Source organism: Cucurbita moschata, unplaced genomic scaffold (assembly GCF_002738365.1).
Source record: "Cucurbita moschata cultivar Rifu unplaced genomic scaffold, Cmos_1.0 Cmo_Scf00005, whole genome shotgun sequence".
NCBI lineage: Eukaryota > Viridiplantae > Streptophyta > Magnoliopsida > Cucurbitales > Cucurbitaceae > Cucurbita > Cucurbita moschata.
In genome coordinates, this window is record NW_019268521.1 from 1,499,960 (window position 1) to 1,515,085 (window position 15,126).

At 39.2% G+C, this 15,126-nt stretch overlaps 2 protein-coding genes across 4 annotated transcripts in view; one reads left to right on the forward strand and one right to left on the reverse strand.

The window, feature by feature from the left end:
* The first annotated feature begins 32 nt into the window (after positions 1-32).
* LOC111443080 lies at positions 33-8,685 on the forward strand. The gene is made up of 11 exons (XM_023080703.1): positions 33-470; positions 1,374-1,466; positions 1,970-2,106; positions 2,586-3,066; positions 3,148-3,373; positions 4,094-5,415; positions 6,193-6,272; positions 6,732-6,824; positions 6,903-6,976; positions 7,172-7,307; positions 8,328-8,685. Exons 1-11 carry the CDS (start codon positions 386-388, stop codon positions 8,409-8,411), a joined length of 2,811 nt encoding a protein of 936 aa, XP_022936471.1. The 5' UTR covers positions 33-385; the 3' UTR covers positions 8,412-8,685.
* A 4,038-nt stretch (positions 8,686-12,723) lies between these two features.
* Positions 12,724-15,126, reverse strand: part of LOC111442797 (E3 ubiquitin-protein ligase At4g11680-like) — a 3,095-nt gene continuing 692 nt past the window's right edge. The window contains exons 1-5 of one of the 3 annotated variants that reach the window (XM_023080325.1): positions 14,959-15,090; positions 13,990-14,506; positions 13,212-13,578; positions 12,942-13,134; positions 12,724-12,905 (exon numbers count right to left, since the gene is read on the reverse strand). In XM_023080325.1, the coding sequence (XP_022936093.1) occupies positions 12,988-13,134; positions 13,212-13,578; positions 13,990-14,486 (1,011 nt within the window). In that variant the 5' untranslated portion in view covers positions 14,487-14,506; positions 14,959-15,090 and the 3' untranslated portion in view covers positions 12,724-12,905; positions 12,942-12,987. Of the gene's footprint in view, positions 13,135-13,211; positions 13,579-13,989; positions 14,507-14,958; positions 15,091-15,126 lie in introns of those variants that run through there. The other 2 variants (XM_023080324.1, XM_023080323.1) reach the window with 2 other exon arrangements.

The following is a 15,126-nucleotide window of genomic DNA, read 5'->3' on the forward strand; positions in this document are numbered from 1 at the left end:
GTATTTTTATTAATTCATCATCGTTACAAAAATAGACAGAAATCGATTTTACAATGGTGTAGAATTCAAACCGAAACGAGAAAAAGGACACAAAATCCCTATAAGAAGTGCAGAATCGATCGACAAATCTGTTGTTTAAGATCTTCAAGAACTTTTGTTTAAGATCTTCAGAAGCTTAGCAGTTAGATTACGGAGAATCGATTTGCAACCTAGACCTAATTCGCGCAAGTGAACTGGGCCGTCGTCGAGCCAGAAATCAACGCCGTCTCTCTTCTCCTCCATTCCGATCTTCGGTCGCGAAATCAACGGCGATTCAATCCACCGGATCCCTGTGTTCATCCCACAATCCACTGAATCCCTTCACTTTCTTTTTATTCTTATTGCTATGGGAAAGAGAAGAGAGCGTCGCCGTGCAGCTCTCAGCAATGCCGGTCGCCGTGTCAAGCTTGATCTATTCGCCGAGCCCTCCGGTAGTTTTCCGTTTTTTGGTTCTCCCCTTTGTGTTATAGCGCTTGTCGATATATGTTTATTTGTTTGTTGCTAATTTGATTGTGTTGGGAATTTGTTTATTTCTTCATGTAGGGTTGCGTTAGTTTCTGTTGAATGTTCTTTTTCATTTTCAATTTGTTTATTGTGTAATGGAAGCAGTGAATTTCGATCTCCTGGTGGCTAGTTTTCTTAACTCATTGAGTTGGTCTTCTATCTGTTTGGAATTAATGCTCACTCGGTTGATTAGGGCATGGGGGGTTGTTTGAATGTTATGTGTAAACATATTTTTTCTGTTCTTTCGTGAGTTTGTGAAGTGGTTCTTTTTGTTTGTTTGGTTTCTTAATTTTGTTCAGTCATGGCACGAGCTTTCATTGGCTTTATGTTGTGATTAATACAATGCTGCTCTGGTCTTTGATATGTAACTTTGTTTACTTGATATTGTAATCAACACATTACATCCTAACTGTTGCTCCCGGTTTCTTCTTTAAATTCTTGCTTTGGCTATATCCAGTCTTCAATAAACATAAATGTTCTGCATATCAGCATTAGTTTGGTCATTATTTGAGATCAAAAGTGGTTTATATGATTACTTAAAAGGAAAAAGTATATCTATGAATGCATCAAAGAAATTTACATTAGTTTGTATTGGAGTTTCATTGATTCAATCTGAGAAGGGTAAAATGAAAAGTATTTATTCATTTTAAATTTTTTTTTATTAGAAATTCTTTCAAGGGTTAGTGATATTTCTCTTTATACTGTTTCCTTAATATATGATCTTGGGTGACACTGATATACTCAATAGCAGCTTCGAGTAATTTTAGCTTCGGAGATCGTTAATATAAGGTGTCTGTATTTTAATGGGGGATATGTTATTCTTTGTCTAGGAGATTTAGATGGCTCTGATGCACATGAAGAAGTTGGAGGGGATATAGATTCAAGACAGACAACCAAGTTACCTAAATCAGCATCCTCCTCAGGTGGGTTCTATCAGTGTTCTTCAAAAGGACTATGTAAAGGGGATATGAGTGCTTCACATTATAATGGTGGATATTTCAAACTTTATGTACAAGACTTTGTGTTATTTGCCCCCAGAATTTGTTTTCAGTCTATAGGGTGACTGTGGTCTTTGGGACACCAATAATCAGATCAGGTCAGGTCAGGGCCACTGCCACAATGAACATGTGAATGACTCTCAATCATTATGCTGTTTTTGGAGATTTCGACAGGGAAAATTTTTCATCGGTTCGTATGTCTCTGTCTTTTCATTTTTGGTTATCACTGACATTTGTCCTTGGATGTGTAACAGGTTGATGTGATGCAAACACCTTCAATGTTCACGTTGAATTGCACTGTTTTAAATTTGAAAATTTCATGTTTCTAACACCTTGTGATATTCATGAAATTTTCAGGGAATTCTTTGACGTGCTGCTAAGAGATATGGTTTTGGATATATTTGATGTGAAAGTGTTTTTATTTTCAGGTCAACAAGCACAAAATCCCTTGCTGTTACTGGAGCAATATAGTGATGATGAAGTTGATGAGGAAGTGGACGAGGACTCGAATAAAAATTCAGATCATGATGGACAAGATGCATTGTTACCTGACTGCAATGACGAGGTATCTTTCTTTCTTTTATTTTCCGAATTGCTGATCAGGATTAGAACTTGAATAAGCTTGATTTGATATTCTACTTTCATTCATTTCGGGTTAGCTCTTGTGAGAGGATTTATTAGTGATTCAATTCCCCTCCCCCAGAGAATGTATTAATTCTACCTTAAATTCCAATAAAATGTGGGTTGAAGCCTAATTCATGTTATAAATGATTAGACTGTAATACTTCTGCAAGTATTGAGGTATTTGTTGCTCAGATGATTTTGGTGCTGTTTGGTATGGTAAGCTGAAAATATTTTCGATGGCAAAATCTTGAAAACGAGAATTTAGGTTTGATCCTAATTTGAAGCAAAATTTTGAATACAGTCATAAGGCATTTCACATGTTTTACCAGACGAGCCTCGAATGCCAATTTTGTGCATGTTAACAAAGTTCGCTTCTATTCTTAATAATACTTTTTTTTTCACCGTTGTCCTTGATTCCAGGTTGCTGCCCTTCCTGCTGAGGGATGTGAGAAAGTGGAGGCAAATGTCGGTGAAGACATCATTGCTGAAAAGGCTGTTCAAGAGGAACCTGAGCAAGGTTCTGCTGAATTTTCTGAGAACCTGGAGAGCAAAGATGAAGCAAAAACTGACACTAATAACTTTGGATATTTAAGCAAGGAAACTGATCTGGTTCAAACATCTGTACCAGCCACATCTACTGTACAAGTATCAGGGGATGTTATTTCAGGATGGAGGGTTGTCATGCATGAGGAGAGCCATAATTATTATTACTGGAATGTTGAAACTGGGGAAACTTCATGGGAAGTTCCTGATGTTGTTTCGGCTCAGACTCAGCCTACTCTATCAGCCACCGACGTTATAACTTCTCCGACTCAATTTCCAGAGAACGTTACAGTATTTAAACAGGATTCTGGCTTATCTAATGGTGGGAGGTTAGATGCTTTTTCAGCAGAAAGCACAGGTGAGTGGTCTGCTAATCACAATGCTTTATAATTATTAAAAATTTTAAAATATGAGCCTAAAGTGAACAATCAAATTGAAGGTTACAAGAACGGCATTCCAGTTACTGCAAGTCAGGGTTCCGAGGTTGACCAAAGCTATGCTGCCTTCAGTACTTGTTCAAATAATGTGAATATAGCAAAAGCTGCTTCTGAGATCTATGCTGATTACGCGGTGACTAATGAAGAACAGAAATCAGGGTTGGATCTTCCTTCACATCTTCTAAACTGGAGTTCGAGCTTGTTAGAGAGATTAAAATCATTACAGAAGTAAGATTTGACTTTTTCACCTCAATTGAATATTATTAGCTATTCACAACCTTCATTCAGCATTTAGTTCTTGTTCAAATGATGTTGAGCTTCTTCACTTGGGCAATCACTTTGATCACCTTTCCATTTGGCTTGTAAGCCTTAGGGAAACAATCACTTTGATCACCTTATATATCTGTCAAACACTAACCAAAAGAAAAACCTAACCGTTTTCCATAAGAAACTGAGTTTCAGATGGCACCAGAGCCTATGCTTGGTATTGCACCTTATGGTGCTGTCAGTTCTCAACTTTTTCTTGATTACGAAGATTTTGTGGATGTCATTTTGATACAAGGAGACAGGCGAAAAGAGGAACCAAATGCAGTAGGAAACCTTAGAAAACTTGAACCTTTAAATTTATCAGTGATGTAATTGGTCTTAATAATCTTGTGCTCATGCATCCCTTTCTTCTTGATTATTGTAATATTATTTTATGTATAACATACATGCCTCCAATTGAACCTTTCTAATGTTATCCCTCTAAACCATTGGTTTTCTCCCGAAAAGTTTAATACCGTGTTTTTGAACAAATTATTTTTCAATCTAGTCGTGGCGGGATATATTTAGTGTTATGTGTATTCATTTCTCAATTTTATTCTTGACTTCTTATGTTAGCATTGAGAAATGGACTTCTGGTTTTACGTCACATTCTTGTACTGATGGCTTAAACATTAACTTCAGGTCTGGGGGTCATGAATGGACATTAAAGTACATATTGGAAACTCAGGTTAGACTTTCGGATTTGGAGTCGCTGATGCCGTATAAGGCATCGTTGCTTCCATTCTGGGAACACTTGGCAAGGAAACTTAAACAGATTGAAGATGACATTAACAAAGAAATTTATCAGACTGCTGTAGTATCGTCGCAATTGGATGAAGCCAAGACTACTGATAGTCCAAACATTGTAAGAGACGAGAAATTTCAGGGAAGGTCGGATGTTGCGTCTGATGTTGCGAGAAAGGAAAATAGTGGTGTTTCTGCTTTGGAGCATTCACATTTGCCTACTGATTCTGCTTCTTTGACTATCATTGCAAATGGAGAAAATATTTCACCGTCTAAGGGGAACTCTACTAGTGTGATTGAGCATGCAAGTGAAATTGCAATTGATGAAATGGCTTCCAAGAGTGAACATTCTGTGGAAGATGTTGACATGGAGGTGGATATGGAAGTTGAAGATGCCGGTTTTGCAGGTAGCTTGACAGTGGCTGGTACACCAGATATGTACAATGCTAAGTCGTTTACTTTGTTCGAGCAACCACTTCAGCCAGATCAACAAGCCCAGCCAAATCTTTCTTCAGGCTTTGCATACATGGGGCACGAGGATGGCAGTGTAGCACCACCGCCACCACCAGCGGACGAAGAATGGATTCCCCCACCACCACCTGATAATGAAGATGTTCCTCCACCCCCACCTGATGAACCAGCTGAACCATTATATCCTATGCCTCCATCTTATACCCAACTTGGGCAGCCTGTTTGTTACACTGAACCATATCAAGTGTCTTATCCTGATTCTAGTATTCAGTATTATGCACATCCTGTCCCTGAAGTTGTACCTAGTGCAGATTTTTACGGACATCCAGAAACGTGTAACGTTGTATTGGCTCAAGCACCATTTTGCTATGAGGCAGTTCCCAATTCGCATACGGGTTCTGCTCCCCTAGTTGTAAATGGTGTTGTGCCTGAAGGTTATGGTATTCTTCAAAACGCAACGTCCTCTCTTCCCGTTTTTAGTACTGCTGGGTCGTCTCAGTTGCATGTTGATTCTGCATCTGTGAGTTTTGATCCTTCTTTCACTTTTCATTATGGATCTTCTGATACTACAAGTATGAATACTGCTTCTGCCGCTGATGAAATTGACAAGGGGTGTGGAGACACGAAAGCCTCTGTCCGAGTATCTACTTCAGTCTCCCCAACTAACGATGTTCCGCCAACAAGTAATGCCGTTACTGATCCTTCGGCTGTTGCTAATACAACTGCAATTTCCAAGGTTCAACCAAAAGGTATGACATTTTAGCAGTTATGTCATTTTAATCATGATATTTTTGCAAGGAGCTAAATATGAGTGGAGTGTTTATCTAGATAGTAGCTTCCGCAAAAAGAGGATGGAACTAGGGGAGGAAAATTGTGTGATCCCACGTCGGTTGGGTAGGAAAACTAAACATTCTTTGTAAGGGTGTGAAAACTTCTCCTTAGCAGATGCTTTTTAAAGACTTTTAAGCGGAAGTCTGGAAGGGAAAGCCCAAAGAGGACAATATCTGCTAGCGGTAGGCTTGGGCTATTACACAAATGAGATGACACTTGGTGATGTGCCAGCGAGGAGGTTGAGGGGGTGGACACGAGGTGGTATACTAACAAAGATGCTAGGCCCCGAAGGGGGGTGGATTGTGAGATCTCATATCGGTTGGGGAGGAAAGCGATGCATTCTTTATAAAGGTGTGGAAACCTCTCCCTAGCAAAACCTTAAGGGGAAGCCCGAAAGGGAAAGCTCAAAAAGGACAATATTTGTTAGGGATGGGCTTGGACTGTTATATGGAGTTCAATGGCCTAGTATTCTATTGAGTTCAATGGCCTAGGATTTAGCAGCATTTGTTGGGGGTACAGTTTATTAATTTTATTAGGTATCCATCAAACCCTGTTGTGAGCTCAAACCGTTGGTGTAGTGCAGTTTAACTCTTCTACTGAGATGTTCATGCTGTAATCTTAGCTCTTCACTTAAAAGTGGCCTCTCAATACGGCATCTGCTCTAATGTTCCGTTGCTGTTTTTTTTCCTATGCAGCTCTGCGCAGTAAAAAGCGGACAGTTGCAGTTGCTCCATCCTTGAGATCGAATAAGAAAGTTTCGAGTTTGTTGGACAAGGTACGTCTTGTGTCTTTCTGTGAAATCCCACATCAGTTGGAGAGGGGAATGAAACATTCCTTGTAAGGGTGTAGAAACGTATCCCTAGTAGACGCGTTTTAAAATCTTGAGGGGAAGCCCTCGAAGGGAAAGCTCAAAGAGAACAATATCTGTTAGCGGTGGGCTTGAGCTGTTATTAGTGGTATCAGAGCCAATCAGTGCCTGCACTGGTTGGAATAGGGCTAGACCCTCTCCATTGTAGACACGTTTTAAAACCTTGAGGGGAAGCCCAAAAGGGAAAGCCCAAAGAGGATAATATTTGCTAGCGGTGGTCTTGGGCTGTTACACTTTCAGCTCCATAGATACATTAGTCACGCTCTCCTTGGTCTTTCTGTATTTGGTCTTTCTGTATGGGATGCCATAAAGTTATATTTTTCATGCCTGACGAATCCTTTCTGTATATTCATTTTGATTGATCAGTGGAAAGCAGCGAAGGAAGAACTGGAAGAAGACGAGGAAGAACCAGAAAACGCTTACGAGATTCTCGAGAGGAAACGAGAAAGAGAAATAAAGGTTACGATACAACAGAATACATTTGATAATTTAATTTACTGCATCTGTGCTGGGTTCTTACCAATGTTTATGATGCAGGAATGGCATGCACAGCAAATTGCCAGTGGAGATGCAAAAGAAAACGCCAACTTTCAGCCTCTTGGCGGTGATTGGTATGAAGCTCAAATGAAAAAATACAATTCCTTAGTCCTTCATTTGTCTCGTAAATTATCATATTCTTGAAATCCCTCTTGCACTTTGTGCCTCTTCGAGTTTGAACTCCAACCAATTTTGCAAACTAAACTGGTTCGAGTTCAAGGACTCGTTTTTGGACTATGGTTTTGAGCTCTGCTTGCTACATTTTCTAGGCGTGAGCGGGTAAAGCGAAGGAGAGCGCAATCATCGAGTGATGTTACTCAATCCCCTGCTGAAGCATCCACAGATGGAAACCAGCAGCAGCCCGACCTGGCAGAAATCGCAAAAGATCTACCCTCAGGATGGCAGGTAATTTCCCTTATAGAAACGATGAACTGAAATTACAAAGTAGAATGGAGCGTGGCTTTCAAGCCCCTTGTGATGAAAATCGATCTGAACACATCCGTTTTTAGAGGCGTCTTGTACAATAGCTTTTGATTTTCCTTTTGCCTTTTCAATACCTTTAAGTGCTCTCATCTGAATCATTATCAACATTGTTGTCTAGTCTAGAACTTGCTTTAGTAGAACTAAGTCCCTCATGATGAAAATCGAACTAAACACATCCGTTGTTAGAGGCATCTTGTACAACCGCTTTTGATTTTCCTTTTGCTTTTTCAATACCTTTAAGCGCTCACATCTGAATCATTCATCAACATTGTTGTCTAGTCTAGAACTTGCTTTAGTAGAACCAAGTCCCTCATGATGAAAATCGAACTAAACACATCCGTTGTTAGAGGCGTCTTGTACAACAGCTTTTGATTTTCCTTTTGTTTTTTCAATACCTTTAAGCGCTCACATTTGAATCATTCATCAACATTGTTGTCTAGTCTAGAACTTGCTTTAGTAGAATCAAGTCCCTCATGATGAAAATCGAACTAAACACATCCGTTGTTAGAGGCGTCTTGTACAACAGCTTTTGATTTTCCTTTTGCTTTTTCAATACCTTTAAGCGCTCACATCTGAATCATTCATCAACATTGTTGTCTAGTCTAGAACTTGCTTTAGTAGAACCAAGTCCCTCGTGATGAAAATCGAACTAAACACATCCGTTGTTAGAGGCGTCTTGTACAACAGCTTTTGATTTTCCTTTTGCTTTTTCAATACCTTAAAGCACTCTCATCTGAATTATTCATCAACGTTGTTGTCTAATCTAGAACTTGCTTTAGTAGAACCAAGTCCCTCACGATGAAAATCGAATTGAACACATCCGTTTTTAGAGGCGTCTTGTACAATAGTCTTTTATTTTCGTGTTGTCTAATCTAGAACTTGTTTAGTAGAACCAGATAGTTATCTTACTGGGTTTCTTTCTGGAACATCGCGTTTTTTCAGGCATATTGGGACGAGTCAACGAAGCAGGTGTATTATGGTAACGTTAACACCTCGGAAACGTCGTGGACAAAACCGAGGAAGTGAAGCGATGTTTATGTCGTAGTTTAGTGATTTTGTTGGGAAGTTAGGATTAAAATGAAATGTGAAGTAGTAGGTGTTGTTGGCATTGTATAGCTAACTTGTTAGGGTGTAGGGAAGGAAGGGAGATTGTGGAGAGGAACATGACAAAGTCTACAATTTTGCTGATTGATTTGTTCAATCAAATTGTCATTTATTCCTCTCTGGATGGTTTGTGCTGTAAGCTGTATGCTCAACTTACATTCTTTTTGTTAGCCTAATTTCAGTTCATTATTATTATTATTATTATTATTATTATTATTATTATTATTTGGAATGATATGACATAAATATATTAGTTTTATATTTATCAAGTGGTGAGTGGCAAAAATCATATTTATTATTGATTTTTAATATTAAAAATAAAATAAAAAAAATCTTCTTTTTTGATTCTCTCCTCTCTTCGCAAAAAGTTAATAGAGATGTCTATGAACCTCATTAAAAGTTAACCGAGTCGGTTTGGGTTCTGAAACATGAACCTAACCTATCCCAAAAGGCTAACTCAATTTAACGCTTATAGTTCGAGATGGGTTGGTCTGGGTTGTTGGGTTGAATGTACACTTTTATTATGAGGTGGGACCGTTGAGTCAGTTAGTAGTGTTCTCTTAGGAAACATATTCATACATTCAACGATAATTCATAAACAAAAAAATATATAATATATTTTTTGAAAAGCTAAATTTTAGTATTATACATTGAATAAATTGACAAATTTTAATATTACAGTATAATGTAGAAATTTAGGTAAGACCGGGGGCATACTATAATTTTGAATCTTACATCGATTGAAGAGTGGAACAAAACATATAGAAGCTCTAAGAAAATAATATCCGCTAATAGTGGGCTTGTGTGGTTACAGATGGTATCTTTGGGTGGACTGTGAGATCTTTGGAGAGGGGAACAAAACATTCCTTATAAGAGTCACCAATGAGAGTCAATTTGGGTGGACTGTGAGATCTCACCTCAGTTGGAGAGGGGAACAAAACATTCCTTACAAGAGTGTAGAAGCTCTAAGAAAATAATATCTGCTAGTAGCGGGTTTGTGCTGTTACAAATAGTATCAGAGCCAAACACCAGTCGATGTGCCCGTGACTAAGCTAAGTCCCCAATGAGAGTCAATTTGGGTGGATTGTGAGATTCCACCTTGATTGAAGAGGGGAATGAAGCAAGACACTGGGCGGTGTGCCGGCGACTACGTTGAGCCCCAAAGCCCCCAATGAAAGTCGATTTTGGTGGATTGTGAGATCCCATCTCGGTTGGAGAGGGGAATGAAGCAAGACACCGGGCAGTGTACCGGCGACTACATTGAGCTCCCAATGAAGGTGGATTTTGATATTCCACATAGGTTGAAAAGAGAAATATCAAGTAGTGTGCTAGCGAGGACATTAGCTTCCCAGCCTTAGATAAAATATTTATTTATTTATATTAATAATCAAAATATTATCAAATAATGCTAAGTGGTCCATTGGGCTTTAAAATGCATCAACAACATTGACATCATTTATATTAAAAGTATATAAATCGGAGGAGTATTACAGAAGCTCGAAGGTTCTTGACCGTCCAAAATGTCGAATCGCCCCCGATCGCTCTCCATGAAAAATGGCTTCTTCTGAGTATAGTTGAAGGTTTTGATTCTTCGTTTTGTTCTTGATTTTGTTTTTGTAGGTTATGTTTGAGCTTGATTACTTAAGCTTGAGTTTGATGAAACGAAAAGATCGACGGAGATGAACTATGAGTATAAGGTTTTTGTTCCAAGTCATCTTCACGGCTAAGATCATGACCGAGAAATCTAGGTAAAGATACATCAATGTTGTTGGCGAAGATATCCAAGGTATGAATCTCGACCGGGATGAGGTAATTACAAAATGGTGAATGATCTTATGGCTCTCAGAAATTTGTTTTTGTTTCTAAAATGCGTAAAAACAAGATCGAAGTTAGAAATCGGCCAATTTATTAGAACATTCAATACAAATAAAAGAATGAGAAACAATACAAAAGAGGATTGTATGAACTTATTCTTCGAAAAGTAAGTTATTGTTTGTTGGTAATTTCATTTCCGAATACAGAATCATCGAAGGACGAACACGAACAAACCCTGGGAAAACGATTCAAGGCGAATAGGATGTCATAAGGTCAGTGGATTTATGAGCCAACTCAGAGAGATTGGAGCCAACGGATCGGCCGCGGAGCATGCCGGTATGGCGGTGGTGGCGGCAGCGGAAGGAGCCGATGTGAGTGGTGGGAGAGCAGAGACAACTGGCCTTGGCGGAGGAGGGGGCCTTGGGCGCCAGTGATCGGGACGGCGAAGAGGCGAGCAGGTTAGTGCCTTGCTTAAAATCCTCTAGATCGAAGTCTGTGAATGGCGTTTTGTGGTGGTGATTGGGGTTGTTTCTGTCGATGGGCCTCGGAGCCTTGTGATCTGGTTTATGATCCATGGATTGAAGTTTCTGATGGAAATGGAATTAGGGTTTGTGAATCTGTGGAAGAAGAAGAAGAAGAAGAAGAAGAAGAGTTCTGTTCTTGGAGAAATGCAAGCACATTTTGACATTGGTACTCAACCCCTCAACTTTTGCTGTTTGCTCAATCACAACCTTTGGTTTATTTTTAGCTTTCCATGCTTATTTCTTTTTTTTTTTTCCTTTTAATAATAATATTTTTTTAGGGTTAGAATAGACGCTACGAAAATAGTTTCGACATGGATTCTAATCATGTCTCTACCATCCGTTTCTCCAAGCTCGTGAGTAGCATCTTGGGTCAGTAGAGCTACAAGGTGGAGTTGGGAAAGATTTCCTTGTCTCCGCCCCATTTGTTTTGGCAAGGATTTTTCGAGAATTTTTATATGATAAATTAGTTGTCTGTGTGAGATCTCATATTGGTTGGAGAGAGAAGAGTGTGAAAACCTCTCCCTAACCGATCGTTTTAAAACTTCGAGGGGAAGTCTGGAAAGGAAAGTCCAAAGAGGACAATATCTGCTGGCGGTGGACTTGAGACAGACACTGGGCAGTGTGCCAGCGAGAACGTTGAACGCCAGGGGGTGGATTGTGAGATCTCATATTGGTTGAAGGAGGACAATATCTGCTAGCGGTAGACTTGAGACAGACATTAGGCGGTGTGCCAGCGAAGACGTTGAATGTCAAGGGGGGTGGATTGTGGGATCTCATATTGGTCGGGGAGGAAAATTAAACCTTATTTAAGAGTGTGGAAACTGGATACATCTCTTCATCACAATCAGCATACATCTCTCCAAATTGTGCGGCAGGGAGTACCGTACCTCGCATCGACAATTTTCAACCCAAGTTTTTTCGTTCGTCATTTCTGTCTCTTATATATCTTTGCCAACGAAAGATTTTCAACACTACTTGTACAACATCATTTGGATGAATTTCTATGAATTTTATAAGCTTCTCGTAACTAAGTCGATAATGGGGTCATGTTTACATCAACTTAACGATCCTTCACATCTCTACGATCTCGAAGCCTATTAATTCGCTTCACATCCAAGTAGTTCTATGGATTGTTTTAGAAGCTAAATTTGGTCTTTACTTGATTTCGGTACCAAAAGGCTATATATATATATATATATTTTGATAATTCATGTAAAATACCGAAAATTCAATTGGCTAGAGGTTTATATTGATAATTTAAGTATGTATAATGCCGAAAATCCAAAAAGTAAATAAGCAGCAACCTTTGAGTGTCGTTTGAACTATTGATTTACGTAATTGGAAATAACTAATTAGGTTTACGACGAAACCTAGAAATCGATCATTGATCCAATTTGAGTACCTCCACAGGATAGACTTCAACAAAAAACCGAAGAGTACCAGCAGCAAGTGATTGAGTTCAGTAGTTCCTCATATAAAATTATTGACTCTAGAGATATAGTAATATGGAGAAGACTTAATTGTTTTAAACACCAAAAGAACCAAAAGCGTCCCTTGTTTCAAAGAGAGGAGGACGAGTTATTCACATTTCATTTAATAGTCAGAGGCAAATTGAAAGCGAAGCGGTAGTAATTCTAAGGATTCCTGAGAGGAAAAATAGAGATGTCTCCTACGTTACCCGTAATATGTGGAAGTATCGACGTGACTCCATAACCTAACACTCTCAACCATCTCTACTCTGTCCATTGCTTCCACGGGCATCTACCGTACTTCTCCTCTTTTTTTAATATCCTAACTCTTCTTCTTTCTTTTTTCTTCTCTCTCGATTAACATGAACCAGGACAAGTTGAAACGAAACAATCTCATCTCACGTATTATTGAACTAAAAAAAATAGTGAAACAAAGTCCAGGCAAGCACGAACATGGACGATAACCATTCTACGTGTCGGTAAAACAAACAAATACTATACATACATACACATAGACAGACATGTAGACACTGCAATCCAAGAAAGTTCTCGCAACTTAAAAGCAGTGGAAGCAGCAGAATTCTGTTCTTATGGGCCTATGAATTCAACTCATTCAACTCATTCAACTCATTCAACTAATTCAACTAATTCATGTGTGGGAACAAAAAAGAACAGAATTTGAAGTGATTTTTATCTTTGAAGTTGTTGCTTACAGAGAGGGCAGGAAGATGTGATCGATAGCCACTTATCTACACACTTGAGATGGAACAAATGCGAACAAGGCAACTCTCTTACTTCTTCTTCATCTCTGTATTTCACTAAGCAAATGCAACATTCCTACAAGAACAGCACAAGAAAACAAACAAACTCAGTCAAATTCTTCATTGCAAGTATATATTATATGCTTCACTTACTGGATCCTCCTTTGGAAGTCCTTTGTTGTTACTATCAGGTTGTTTTGAGCTTGCTTTATATCTCCAGCAAGGTAGCTCGGATATTTGATCATCCGATGCGCCTTTGTCGGTCGATGCCATGTTAATGTTATACCCGAGAAGGCTACTAATCAATGGCACACAGCAACATAGCAGAAGAAAAAGTATGAATGGAAAAGAGTAGCAGATGGCATTCCAAACTAACAGGAAGACGCATAGCAGATGAAGCTTGGGAGCTCTTTGGAAAGAATCGAAGCGAGAATCGACGATCCAAACATTGCCCATTACGAACCATATGGCAAAGAAAAGTTCAAGAGACGACCGACATTTGTTCATCAAGCGCAAGCTCCTGCACATCGTATTGAATAGGAGTTGTAGATAAGTGCATCCACATTCTAAATGAGGCGGTTTCAATGGTTGAGGATTGTTGAGAGGGAGTCCCACGTTAGCTAATTTAGGGAACGATCATGGGTTTATAAGTAAGGAATAGATCTCCATTTAGTATTAGGCCTTCTGGGGAAGTTCAAAGCAAAGTCACAAGAGCTCATGCTCAAAGTGGACAATATCATACCATTGTGGAGGTTCGTGATTCCTAACACCAATTAAACAGAGCAAGAAAAGCAGCATTTTTCGGTTGTACTTTCAGCTAACTTCTAAATGATTCTAAATTTCTTATACTAGAGAGAAAGTAGACCTTGTTTATCCTCCATCAGCTGCTTTATCCACTCTAATATAGAGAAAGTAGCATGTTAAGGAATACCTTGATGCTTGACTGCTCCTCCGCTGCTCGATGTCGGGAAGGCCAACGCGCGGCATTAAATAAACGTGCCAATATCGTCCGTAGAGAAGCAACAAGCTAAGAACGCAGCCAAGATCGTAACCAACTATCCACAGTCTCATAGGCCAAACAGGCTTCTCTGTCTCTGAAATGGCGAGAAAAAACACAGTGATGGCCAGCTGAAACACCATAGCTATCAGTTCCATAGCCATCCACGAGCTAGAATTGAAAGGATCGGACCCGAGATTTGACCTCGATCCATTCTGGTAGTGAAATACTCTTCGTAAGAAAATGAACCACCTGGCTCTAGACACCCTCATTGCTACCCTAACCCAGAAAGATGCAGGGAGAGAAACAGAATTGTCATCTCTAACATCTGCACCTGCACCATCTTCTTCCACCGACAAATTCGAGATAAAGGAAGCAGTGCCATTGTAGTTACACGGAGGCCCCGAAATGAAATAACCAGAATTGATCATTGAAAACGACCTTTCCTTATCTAGTACAACACAAAAAAACAGCTTGGATTCAGCACAAACATAGAAAACAAAGTGCTTTCATGGAGATTCAAGAGCCAACTTGACAATCATGACAGCACAAACATAGAAAACGAAGTGCTTTCATGGAGATTCAAGAGCCAACTTGACAATCATGACAGCCAAAACAACAGAACATTCACCCACAATGAATGAACAAAACAACCCACCAATTATCTATTCAAATTCATGAAAATCCCAAGCCAAAACCATATGATCACTCAGCAAGGCAAATCATCAAACACCAACTTGACAATCATGACAGCTAAAACCACAGAACTTTCTCCCACAATGAATGAACAAAACAACCCACCAATTATCCATTCAATTCAAGAAAATTCCAAGCCAAAACCATATGATCACTCAGCCAGGCAAAACATCAAACACCTATCGTGCACAAAATCAAAACACTTACTCGAAATCCACCCGCCCGAGCTTCTCAACCGTGTCAGTCCAGATTAAACCTGGAAAGCAATCTACAAACATAAACATCATCAGTTCATCACCCAAAAGAGATCAGAACAAAAGGGAAAAAAAAAAAAAAAAAAAAAAAAAAAAAGAGACCCACCGACGAGGAAGACCC